Source organism: Agelaius phoeniceus, chromosome 3 (genome assembly GCF_051311805.1).
Source record: "Agelaius phoeniceus isolate bAgePho1 chromosome 3, bAgePho1.hap1, whole genome shotgun sequence".
In the NCBI taxonomy this organism is placed as follows: domain Eukaryota; kingdom Metazoa; phylum Chordata; class Aves; order Passeriformes; family Icteridae; genus Agelaius; species Agelaius phoeniceus.
The window spans coordinates 36,827,598-36,839,693 of record NC_135267.1 but is presented as its reverse complement, the minus strand read 5'-3'; the positions used below and the strand labels follow the sequence as shown (position 1 = coordinate 36,839,693).

The following is a 12,096-nucleotide window of genomic DNA, read 5'->3' as shown; positions in this document are numbered from 1 at the left end:
CACCTGGCTACAACCTCCTCTCAGGTAGTTGTAGAAAGCAATAAGGTCTTCTCTCAGGCTACTTTTCTCCACATGTTGCTGATGAAAATCTAGATTCAATTCTGTCTCAATGTATATATACTCACATTAGGCTTTAAGGATAGTACTTACTTGGAAACTAAAAAGCAAAATGCAAATAGTAACTGGAAGGTTTTCTGTGTCCTGACCTGGGCAAATCAATGAAAATTTATGTTGTGGGTGACTTTGACATGATGAGACCCTTAGGCAGGACTTGTCCCTGCTCCTGTTCTCTGCTGCAGAGAACCCATCCCCAGTGCTGGGAAAGAGAAGGTACAGCCAAGTGCCAGAGAAAAATGGGCTCCCTTGCTTACACCTCATTTCCTGAAGAATAGCCTGGATAACACTGCAGAGGCAAATTTCACCCAGCATGCAATTTGTCATAATTGCTATAATATATCTGTGACCATCTTGAATTTTAGAGTGTGACCCACCTTTTGCACTAAGTTCCCATACTGCTTTATGGAACAGTTTATTCAAAGAAAAAAAAATGTTAAGGAACCTACCAAAGTCCTGGGCAAAGGATTTGCATTGTTTTGGAACAGTAAAAAAAATTGCTGGGGTGGGTGCCCTGGAAGCACAGCTGTGAACTGGTAGTGGTCAGAGGTTTAGTGACACAGCTCCCAGTGCCAGGTACAGTGTAGAGAAGACACTAAAGATGTGTTCAAAGCTACAGTCCACAGGCAGGGAGGGTTTGAGGGAGCTGATCATGACCCACCCAGGCCCCAGCAACTCCGAACACCAAGGTGTGGGAATGTGTGTAGAGAGGAGCAAGGAAGGGATCCTGCTTCTCACCTTCATGTGAGAGATAAGTCCCTCTAGTGACAGCTCAATCAATACAGATTTTGTTTGTGATAAATTGTTCCTCCATCAGGAAGAGCCAGCTAGCTCTAAAAATAACCCACCCAACTGGTGATGGTGACCTTGCCCGTCTGTCCCCACAGACACCAGGCTGCTGCCATGACACTTCCTTTCCTCCTTCTGGCAGTGGTTTCTGACTCGTGTGACATGGCTGAAAGCCTGGGATTTACCTGACCCTCTGGTGATGCACTGGCTGCCCTTTAGGCACAGTGAACATGAGAGTGTTCAGAAGTGTGTCTGCATCCAAACCACCACAGTGGATATGTGTAGGCAACAGGTAAGGTCTGCTTGCAGGCACGCTGCTCCCAGTGATGCAGGCATGTCTCCAAAGCTCCTACACAGAGATGCTCTGCTCTGCTCTCCTCTCCCACCCTTTTCCTTCTTTTCAATAAAGCATCTTTCCTCCCAAAAGAGATAAAAGCAATTATCAGGTTCATCAGCACTGTATCTGCCCTGGTGCAGCACAGGGAGCTCAAAATGCCAGTCTGCCCACTGGACTATTAAAGTCGATGGCTGTTCCTAACCTTTAAATATGAATAGAGCCCTGCATAATGGATCAAGGACTATCCATGGAGACCATCTGCCCCGTGCTTGCAGAAATGTTCATGTTGTTCTTCAGAGGAGTTTATTACTCAGAGGCTAATGCTAAAAATACATTGCAAAAGGCCTGATTTAAAAACAAAGGGCCAATTCAAACTTGGCAAGGGAGACACCCAAAACTGAACCCAAGCACCTCTGCCAACCACGCTGGAGTTAGGCTGCAACCAGACAGACTTTATCTGAAAGGCAGTGACATAATTCTGAATTAGCTTAACAAGACCTGCAATTCATACAGAAAGGTCTGAATTTATGTAGTAATTAGCCAGAGCTCTCAGAGTGTTCAATATCTCCATGGCAAGAAAATAATCACATAGGTTATTAAAGTGAGGTAAAAATGGATACAGTGATGAGATTTTTTTTTTGTACTAAACTACTTCTGCTATGTTTGACTCCATTTTTTACTAAAAATACAATTCACAAAAACACTTAAACACTTTACAAGTTGAAGTTTCCTATTAATCATCTGGACTTGATTTCCCAAATGATTAACGCTTCTACACAAGTCTCTCTATGAAAGACATTCCTGGGAGCCCAACAAGCAGTAAAGCTCTCATCTTTTCATTGATTTCTCAGCTAGTTTTGAACTTTCCCTTTATCAACATGCAAATGACATCCTGGAGAAGGAGCCTGGAAATTGTTCTGAGTCCTTGTTACCAGCCAGGAAAGCAGAGACATCCTCCAAGGAGCTGCTCAAGCACAGCCAAGATGACCAAAGTCACCCAATGACTGTGAATGCACCTCAGCCTGTGAAGCAGGTCTGATTTTAAGAGAGCTGCTTGGCAGCAGCAGATAAAACCCTTTCCAGTACTTAGCTGGCCTTTTAATTAAAAGGTCCCCCATATTGGAAGCCACCTTTGAAAAGCTCAGCCTGGTTGGGCTTCAGACCATCTCTCATTTTCCCTGGGATGCCATGCATGTCCACCTTTCCTGGGCATCTTCCTTTACTTCTTCCTAGAAGGCAAGCTGGGAGTATCTTACTCACATAATTTGTGCCAGTCCCAGTCTGAAATGAAATCATCTTGCCCTGAAAAGAAGAAATTCCTTAAAAGCCATGAAAACAGTGAGAGATAACTGGAAAACCCCCCAAATCTGGGATTGGATAGTTTAAAGAGGCAAAGGGAAAGACAGAAGAAATTGGGTCCAATGAAGCAGGACACAATCCCAGTGTCTGCACAGGACTGGGCAGGAGCTTGTCAAACTGTGGCAGGCAGCAAACTCCATCATGGATATCTTGGCACATTTCAGAGAAAAAACTCTAACATCAAAGAAATGGGAACTTTCTAACCTCTAAAATTTAGGTTCTTTCACTTTCTTTCTGCAAAAACAAGGTAAGCTTATTTATCAAAATAAGCTTCTGCAAGGAGATTTTTTTCACCAAATGAGAAGAGTTTGGGCTTTATTAAACAGCTACTTAAACTTTCTATTCACTACAGTCAGCAAAGGAAACCAGAAGAAGTGAGATGCCAGGAAAAGGCAGTAAAATTTCCACTTAGAGAAGCAAATGAAAAAGAGCTGCTGCATTTATGAATGCTGCAGTGAAACAGTTTTTAAATCTTTAGTACCCAAGATATCATGCAATGCTTGAATGATTATGCCTGACTCATTTTAAGAATGCAGAAACAAGATTCAAATGTTGTGGTCCACCTCAGAGGTACCATCCCAGGACAAGGTCAATGACATTTTTTCACACTCAGAACAATACAGAAATGATAAAGCCCAGTGGCCAGTTCACATCTAAACAGCTGCTTTTGGACCCAACCCATGCAAGAAGAGTCATTAGTGTAAGAACACCTGCAGCATATCTAACATTCCAGCATCTCCTGGCAGACAGACTGACAGCATGAACACAAGCAGGCTGGAAACAGACTATCAGCTACCATGGAATTACACTTTTTTCAATAGTTGGGCTTTTTTTACTGGGCTTGTTCTGGGAAAGAGGCAAGCTTCTGATTAACATCCCTTTCAAGGTTGCCTCATCAGCAGGGTGTTGTGGTTGAAAGGACTGTTGGTTTAATTGCTCAAATTTGAATTTCCAGGGGAAAAAAGAACACACTCTTTTGCTGGCAGCACTGACACAAGTTTGTATTGTAGACCAAGTCTGAGTATATGTATTTCCACTTGGAAATTGCAAATATTTCTTTCTCTTTCTTTTAAAGTATTATCACATACTAGAACATTCTAGTTCACCACTACTAGAACATTCTACATAGCAAAAAATCCTTCATTACATGCTCAGCATTAGCTTCAGGCCAAATAATTTTTTGATACTTTATTTTGCAGAGAAGGCAGGCTTATACAGCTACTGGCAGACCTGATGAATGTGGAGAAAATTGCTTCCCATGATACCAATGTCAAATGTTAATCTAGCAAGTACCTGGTACCTGACAGGAGCTAGTTTAAAAAGCTGTGACCATGGTAGCCCAGCCAGCAGGACCAGCAGCTTTTCCTTCATTGCCTTGAGTTGCTCTGCATCCAGCAGAAACTGAGTTGTCAGCTTTCTGCAATCTTTACCCTGGATTCAGCTGGGATGGAGCTGGATCCCACAGGCACCAACACCACTGTGTTAACCCAGCCACAACAGCCAGCTCCCAAAACCCCTATGCATTTAAAGGCAATGTGTCTCAGACAAGACTGAGAGGTGTTGTGCAGGGAGCCATCCTTGCCCTTCCCCAAATACCTGACACTAGGAACTTGGTGCATGGCTTAGATCAAGACAGGCAGTGACAAGAAAAGTAGTCTTTTATTTCAATTAATATTTCTTGGCATTAGGCAGATATTAAATAACACTGGAATGCACAAGACTATTAACATATCGACAGCAAAAGGGAGGAGGTGTAGCCAAGTTGAGAACAGCAGTGCCAGTCACGTCACCTCAGGGCACTCAAAAGCCATTTAACGCAGCAACCACCAGAAAGTAGGACTCCACTGAGAAATACAAAATGAGGATGAACTCCTTTCAGGTCTTTTGTTAATACAGTAATACCAGAACGACTGACAGTAAAAATGAACAAATATTTGCATTCAGGAATTAAACAGAGTGAAATATCCACAAACTGCTAGTCATGCATTTCTTTTGGAACAGCAATTTGCTAATGCATAAATATCACAAAAAAACAATCTCCAAGATTTGAATAAATCACAGACGACTAGAAGAAACAAAGCTTGAATTCTATTTTATGCCTTAAATAGATGACCTAAATATTTAAAATTTTACTTCACCATATATATATAATTTATATATATATTAAAAGAAAGTAAAGACCATTAGATAAGTGCAAGCAATTTTCCTCAAAAAGAAAATTGGAACCATGCCCAGGAAAGCTGCTTTTTTTTTTTTTTCCTTTTTGCTTTTTTTTTTTTTAACTTTCTACTCCATTCAGTCCACTTTTTTTTTTTTCTTTTTTTCCCCCCCCCAACATAGTAATTTCTGAAGCAAAATAAATTATCTACCATCTGCTATTTTGGGTAAAAGTCCTACCTAGCATCTTCTCGGGAACTATGGGAACATCACCTTTCTCACGGACTAAGTGAAGTGGTATCTCGCCAGCCATTGAACTCTCTCGTAGCTGCATGTAAACAAACCTTTCGATTAATGTTTCAAATGTGCAGAGTGAATGGTAACGTTACTGGGAAGCAGAACCGGAGCTGCCGCAGGAGAACTGCACTGGTGTTAGTGGGGGAGCGAGGGCTGGTTCGCTCGGACACACGCACACACACAATCTGGCAACGGGGTCTTATCCGCGAAGTGTGGAGGGATGGTTGAGAAGGCATCCGTTTGCGAGCAAAGCTTGAAGGACACAAGCCGAGGTTCTCTGAGCACACTGTCCGCTTTCATCAGAATTGGCTCGCGCTACTGGGGTCGCACTGTAACAACCGCACGATGGAGGGATCGCTCTTGGCACCTTTGATGAACTCTTCCAGCGACAGTTTACCTGATAGGGAGGACAAGCAAAATGGAAATCGTTTTTTAAGAGTCAGTTGTTCCTGTCACCATTGTTGTAGCAGAGAATCCCTCTTCACCAAGGCAATGTAACATCTATTTAATCTACGCAAAGGCATTGAGGGGAATTTAGCGCAATGCGCGGCAGCTAAATCCCACTCAAGCCTTTAAGCTCAAATGCATTTTTCTTCTGCAAACCAATCCAGCATAATAATTGCTATTTCTTTATTTTAAAAGACAGTCCCAAATCTAAAAACAACTATTCCAATACCATTTGGCAGCTTTTTGCTCAGAATCAGACTATATGAATAACGTGACACATGAACACAAGGTATGGTACCTAAACACATGTATGCTTTGAAATGATGCTTTTATTACTACAACACTTGAAACCTAAATATTCCAAATATCCCCACTTTGTCCTCTTGTTTCTTGTGACACGTGGGGCTGAGCAGTCATGGCTTCTCCGGCACCTACAAGGTTGGACCAGGGTTTGAGCAACCTGATCTAGTTCAAGATGTCCCTGCTCATTGCAGGGGTGTATGGCTACATGACCTTCAAAGGCCCCTTCCAACCCAAGCTATTCCATGATTCCATGACTTTGCAAGTCACTTGCTGTGCCCTTCTGGGTGTACAGGAACAGGATGGGTTTTGTTTTTTCTTTTTTTACAAGCAAAGCCAGCCCTGGGGCACACCTACTGCTATGTGTTGCTCCTGAGCATTTCTGTTTTATACATCTTTAACTTAGGCTGGAGGAACTGACTTGGATGGACCTTGTAACAGTCTTAGGGTCTGAAAATTGATCTCTGAAGGAGCAACCACCTCAGCGTCCCTTGGTTCCAACAGTCCCATGGAATGTCATAATACAGCAAAGAGGAAATATTCCATCTGGTCCTTCAGATCTCATGGTGGGGTGACCCAGCGCCCTGGCAGGTAGCTAGCACCAATACTCCCCTGCTCCACCATTCAGAACCACGGCAGAAATAGGATGTGGCAATATTAATGAACAAAGAAATTTTCCCTATGAAAAGGAGGCAACAAGCATATGCTGCACCCCAGACACTAGATTGATTACTAGACATGTCTAGATTACTAGCTTGTGCAGTCACCTACCCTACCCTCATACAACACCCTGGGGCTATCCTTACCCACCCCAAACTGCTATGCTCAAGACAGGGTCCACACACAAACATCTTGCACTTGGGAGCTGCCTGCTGCCACTTTTGGCCACATGCACCCAAAGAGAGAGAGGTACCAGCTCGCTGTGCCCGTTTGGACCAGCCCCAGGATGCTACCAGCCTGTTGTGGGGATGGAAGAGGAATGACCCTGGTGGCCAGCACCGAAAACAGGTTGAACAGGGAGGAACTCCTCTCCCAAGTAACACGACATAGGGCAAGAGAAAATGGCCTCAAGTTGCACCAAGGAAGGTTTAGACTGGCTATTAGGAAAAATTTCTTCCCCAAAAGGGTTGTCAAGCATTGGAACAGACTGCCCAGGGCATTTAAAAAATGTGTAGATGTGGCACTTAGGGACATAGCTCTGTGATTGCATGAATGAGCAGGCCTTCCTCTTAGAGAAATTACAGAAGCTTAAAAACCCATGGCACACTAATTTCTGGCTTTTAAGCTAATGTTCCCAAACCAAGTGTTTTTAACAAAAGCAGAGGTCTCCTAATTATCAGGATATTTACTGGTTTGCCCTTTGCCTTGTATTACTTAAAAGCAAAGCCCAAATCAAAATCTGTTTGCAATGCCCAACAGTCAGATGGGGAAGAAACATTTTCAGCCATCAGACACACATGTGCAGATGTTATTCCTTGGCACTGCATGGATTGCAGAGCTGATAATTTACTGGGAATAGGATGATTTTATTTCAGCAACAAAGTGCAACAGATGGAGGATGCATTTATATGGCAGATTTTGGGACCACTACTCTGTTACACATCTGCACGCATTGCTACTTTCCGCAGACCAAAAATATTTTAATCATGTTATTTTAGGGCCCTCCACATGTTAAGCCAGGGGATGAAGTGCTAGTTTTGATGAAGTCAAAGGTAAAATACTTGAGGACTTCAGCAAGGCCAGGAACTTGCCCTGGGGACTGCAGCAGCAGACACCAAAATGCAGCCATAAAATCCTCTTAAATAAAACCCTTTATGTACATAAAATGGTATTTTTTCAGGTCTCCATATCTCAGTGCTAGAATCAAGTCTTTGCTCTCACTGAGCACATCAATAGGACGCAGCTCCTGACTGATGTGGGCAGCTGCCACCTCAGCCTCTGACAGGGTAATTCCCAGGCAAAAGCTCCACCTCAGCTGGGAATAGAGGAAACATGTCATCAGGCTGATGAGAAGAAGAAATTGATCATTTTTTGCCTGTATTTTTCAAACCCAAGGAAATGAGCCAACACAGGTGGAGAGGTTGTGATGTGAACACTGTCAGATAATTTATCAAGGAGCTCCACAACCTGGCTTGGGAGCTGCTACATCTCCCTGATGCTCATAGTGCAACAGAGGTGTGTGACCATGTGTTTATACATGCTATAAACACACACAGAAAATAAGTGTTATGGATCTGGGGAATTTTTGCTTTCAGGTGCCCAACCACATTCAGAACTCATGTTACTGATGACAAACCCAGAAGTGCAACCCTACCAAGGGCAGTGGGAACAAAATCTTGTGCCAGGTTTGTGCTATGCCCAGAGAAAATAATCCAAAGACATGGGGATTTCAGAGGAGCCTTTGCAGAAGGGGATTCCCCTATCAGCCCCCCAGCAGGAAAATTCACCCTCTGTTCACTGCTCACTTATTGATCCTATTTATCATGGAACAGAGATGCTTAACAAGGCCAGGCAGACACCAGAGGCACCAGTGGGGAGATTACTACCCTTTCTCTGCTCTCCTGAAATTCTGCCATCTGCTAGAAAACCTTTATTTCCAGAGCTTAGGAAGGGGTGCCAGTGGCAATCCTACCGTCATTGTTTGTGTCCATCTGTCTGAAGATCTTGTCTGTTCGCTTCTCAGGAGTGGATTCATCCTCTGGCATTTTCATTACTGACGAAACCATTTTGTAAATTGCCTGAGTATTAAAAAAAAGTTAAAAAAAAGAGATATAAGAAAAACATAACCCAAATGATAAAGCATGGGACAGAGGCAAAGAATTTAAGCCTGTAGCAACAAAAAAAGACAGCTGACCCAGGCAGGCAGCTGCAGGACTTTATAAACCAAAATGAATGGGAATTTCTGACTGCAGCTTTTTATTTATTTTTCTTTCCTGTATTCATTTGTGCTTCAAAAGAAGAGCTGGGTCAGTTTAACTGAAAGTCAGAGACTAGATTAATGTATGAGCAGGACTGAGCTGAAATAGAGGAGACAATGGTGCAGCAGGGCTAAGCCAGTGCCTCTTTGTCTGCCTCTCACCCTCCACCCAGTTGTATGTATGCATGTGGGGTGCTACATGGATTACGGTGAATATGAATATACAGCAATAGGGGTTGTTTGCCTTTGGGGATGGGTAAGGAAATGCTTCTCCTGACTTACAAGAACATGAATAATGATAAGACCTCTTTAGAGTGTCTGCAGTCCTAGACTTCCACCTAAATTATCCCATCCCAGCCATGAGTACCAGTGTTAGGGCACTGGCTGATTCACGACTCCTTTGCACTGCACAGGACACACATCTCAGCTGCACAGTGGGTGACAAGCAGCCACTGCCGAGGCCAAACCCCTGCCAGCACATAAGGTAGGGGCACAGGGGACTGTGCTGCCTGCCCCCACTACAGCCTGTGGTATACAGGTCCTCTCCCTTTGGGACACAAAGGCATGCTACAGCCTTTCATCCAGAGTTCACATTGACTCAGATTTGAAGATTCAAAGCATTAATTCTGAGATTAATCAGGTCAACAGAATTTGCATTTAGGGTTTTTGATCCTGTGAACATCACGCTAAGAAACCCCCAGGAGAGCTGCAGAATTTTGGCTGCAGGCCAGCTGCACAAGTGCCCTGTTCATATCTCAGGCCTTTCTTCATTTGCATCTTGTAGGTCCCATCATGGGTCCTATAAGACCATGGGCTCAGGAGCCTCCCCGGGGCAGGAGTGACCCAGCTCAGCACATCCCTCATCTCCAGCTCCAGCTGTCTCATGGTGAAGAGGTTACATCACCACAAAGAAGATGTCCAATAGAGATAATGCTCACCTGCACTATTTCTAGCATTTCCCCACGGCTGATGTACCCGTTGCCATCCAGGTCGTACATACTGAACGCCCACTTCAGCTTCTGCTCCAGCTTGCCCCGGGAGGTGACACTCAGGGCGATGATGAATTCCCTGAAGTCGATTGTCCCGTCGCCGTTAGTGTCAAAGGTGCGGAAGACGTGCTCCGCAAACTTTGACGCGTCGCCATAGGGAAAAAAATTTGCATATATTTTTTTAAACTCTTCTACAGTCAAATGGCCCGTGGGGCAATCTTTTAGGAAGCCCTTGTACCACTCCTGCAGCTCATGGTCTGTGAACTCGGTGTTCTCACGCAGATCCTGGAGCACCTCGGGGCGCAGCTTGCTGTTCTGCTTCCCCATCCTCTTCTGGGTCTGGGTTCAGCAGCTGCAAAGCAAGAGAAAAATCTGCCTGAGCTCCAGCCACACTAGGCAGAGGGGGCTGGGGAGAGGTAGAACCCTGCTAGAAACAGAGGGTCCCCCTGGGGCAAGGGGGAAAGAGGAGAAAAAGGATGCTATAAATCACCAGGAAAAGACCTCATTTAATTTGGCTCCCTTTCCTCTCCTCTAGGCTCTCTCAGTGACTAATATGCTGTGGAGGGGAAATAGTTCAGGAGGAAGTATTTGGGAAATATTCATTCTTATTATTAATCCTTATTATATGGTAAACAATAAAGCTCAATATTTTAGTTCTGTGCTGCAATCCCACTCCTCCACCACACAGCTTGCAATGCCCAGCTCTGGATTCCTACACAGGCCGATCTGCTGCAATGACTGGGCGGGAGCAGGCAGGGACAGCAGCAGTGATGAAAAGACAAATCCATCTATTCAAAAGTGAAAGTAAATGCAGCTGAACAAGAAGCAAGAAGGGCAGGTGGCTCTGTGCCCGTCATGTTTGCATTGTCCAGATGCTCTTTGAAACCCTTTGGCTTATACAGCTTCTCCTCCCTCCCCACATCCCTTGCCCTACAGCAGTGGGAGCTTGGTCCTGTATGGTGGACCTTGGTTGGTGCTCCTTGTGGCACCTGAGGGTCACAGGAGGGTGCAGCAAGGGTAAGCTCATGCTCAGCAGCAGCACCCCAAAAGGCTTCTCCCTCTTCTTCTCAGACGTGGAGGCAGCATGAGCAGATGGATCACTGCTACAGCAGCACCAGTACAAGGGATTTCATCCTTTCCAGCCCGCCCAGAAAATAAGGCTTTTTAAAGCAAAATGTTTGGCAAAGCAACTCTTTTCAGGTTTACTTGGGTTTATACTTTTAGAGAAGCTTTTTCAGTAGGTTCAATATTCCCTCACCAGGGCCAAAGCACATTTAAATCCAGAATTTCATCAGGATATCACGAGAGGGCTGGGTCTGTCCTCTCTCTTGACAATGCCCATGTTGTGCCACACAAGGTGAGACTGCCCAGCAATAGGAGAGATCCTTTAGCAAAATGAAAGATGTTCATTCTGCACTTAGGCAACAACAGGGAAAAAACAAAACCTTGATAATTTCTTACTTTTATCCCTTGCAGTCTTTCATGGCTACCTAGCAATATAAACTATGCTGCTGAGCTAGAGGTTGAGCTTCCTCATATTCAAGAAGTTTATTCACAAGTGTGCACAAACCCCTGTGACTGGTTTGCATAAATGATGTTTCTCTGCACAGGCTGTTGTGCCTGTTGCGTTTGCTCAGAGCCAATGCAGAAGACAGGTTAGTCATAGGCCAACACTGCAGACTACCTGGAAACTGCAAGAGCTGGGCTGCAAAGCATGCAGAAACCAGGAAAAACAGGGGCTAAGCACTTCCCAGAGAGTAAAAATTCCAAGCGTGCATAAGAACCCAAAAAAATTTAAAATGCTAAAGGTCAGCAAAAAATAAGCTGCTCTACAGCAGAATGTAAGCTTGTTTTATTTGTATTCCATTTAGTCTGTGCACTGCCCCAGCAATGTAAAAAATCCACATCCTGCTCTGTGGCTTAATGCTCAGAGACAAACAGCTGCTCGTTAGTTCCGTGCATTAACGGACAACTGTGTTATCATTAGCACTTCTGTTTTCCAGAAAAGTTGCCAATACTTCAACTCCAAAGTTTTATTTTTTCCATTATATTGCAGAGTTTTCTCCATATACCTGACATGCCTCTGCTTGCTCCCAACCTGCAGGGATGTTACAGCTCCTGGTCCCTGCCATTATCACCCCTAGGAGAGCATCAGGCTGCCCTCCAGTTAAACCACTAACTCTCAGCTACTGCCACTGCCTTTCCATCTTCAAATCTTCTCTGCTCCAGATAGTCATCCTTGCAGTGCCGAGGGCAGAAAACACAGTATTCCAGTCTGCTGAAGTCAAATTGCAGAAAAGAGCAGCCTGGAGCAAATAATGGATCAGATGTGATCCATTTCTTTAAAGAGCAGAAATTGTAATAGTACGTTCCTCTCCTTGAGTGAGGAG

At 44.2% G+C, this 12,096-nt stretch overlaps 1 protein-coding gene across 6 annotated transcripts in view; it reads right to left on the bottom strand.

The window, feature by feature from the left end:
- Positions 1-4,239: 4,239 nt before the first annotated feature.
- HPCAL1 (hippocalcin like 1) overlaps positions 4,240-12,096 on the bottom strand; it is an 80,819-nt gene continuing 72,962 nt past the window's right edge. For all 6 annotated transcript variants that reach the window (XM_077175068.1, XM_077175071.1, XM_077175070.1 and 3 more), the window contains 3 exons: positions 9,656-10,058; positions 8,433-8,538; positions 4,240-5,450 (listed from right to left, as the gene is read on the bottom strand). In XM_077175068.1, the coding sequence (XP_077031183.1) occupies positions 5,353-5,450; positions 8,433-8,538; positions 9,656-10,033 (582 nt within the window). In that variant the 5' untranslated portion in view covers positions 10,034-10,058 and the 3' untranslated portion in view covers positions 4,240-5,352. The remainder of the gene's footprint in view (positions 5,451-8,432; positions 8,539-9,655; positions 10,059-12,096) is intronic.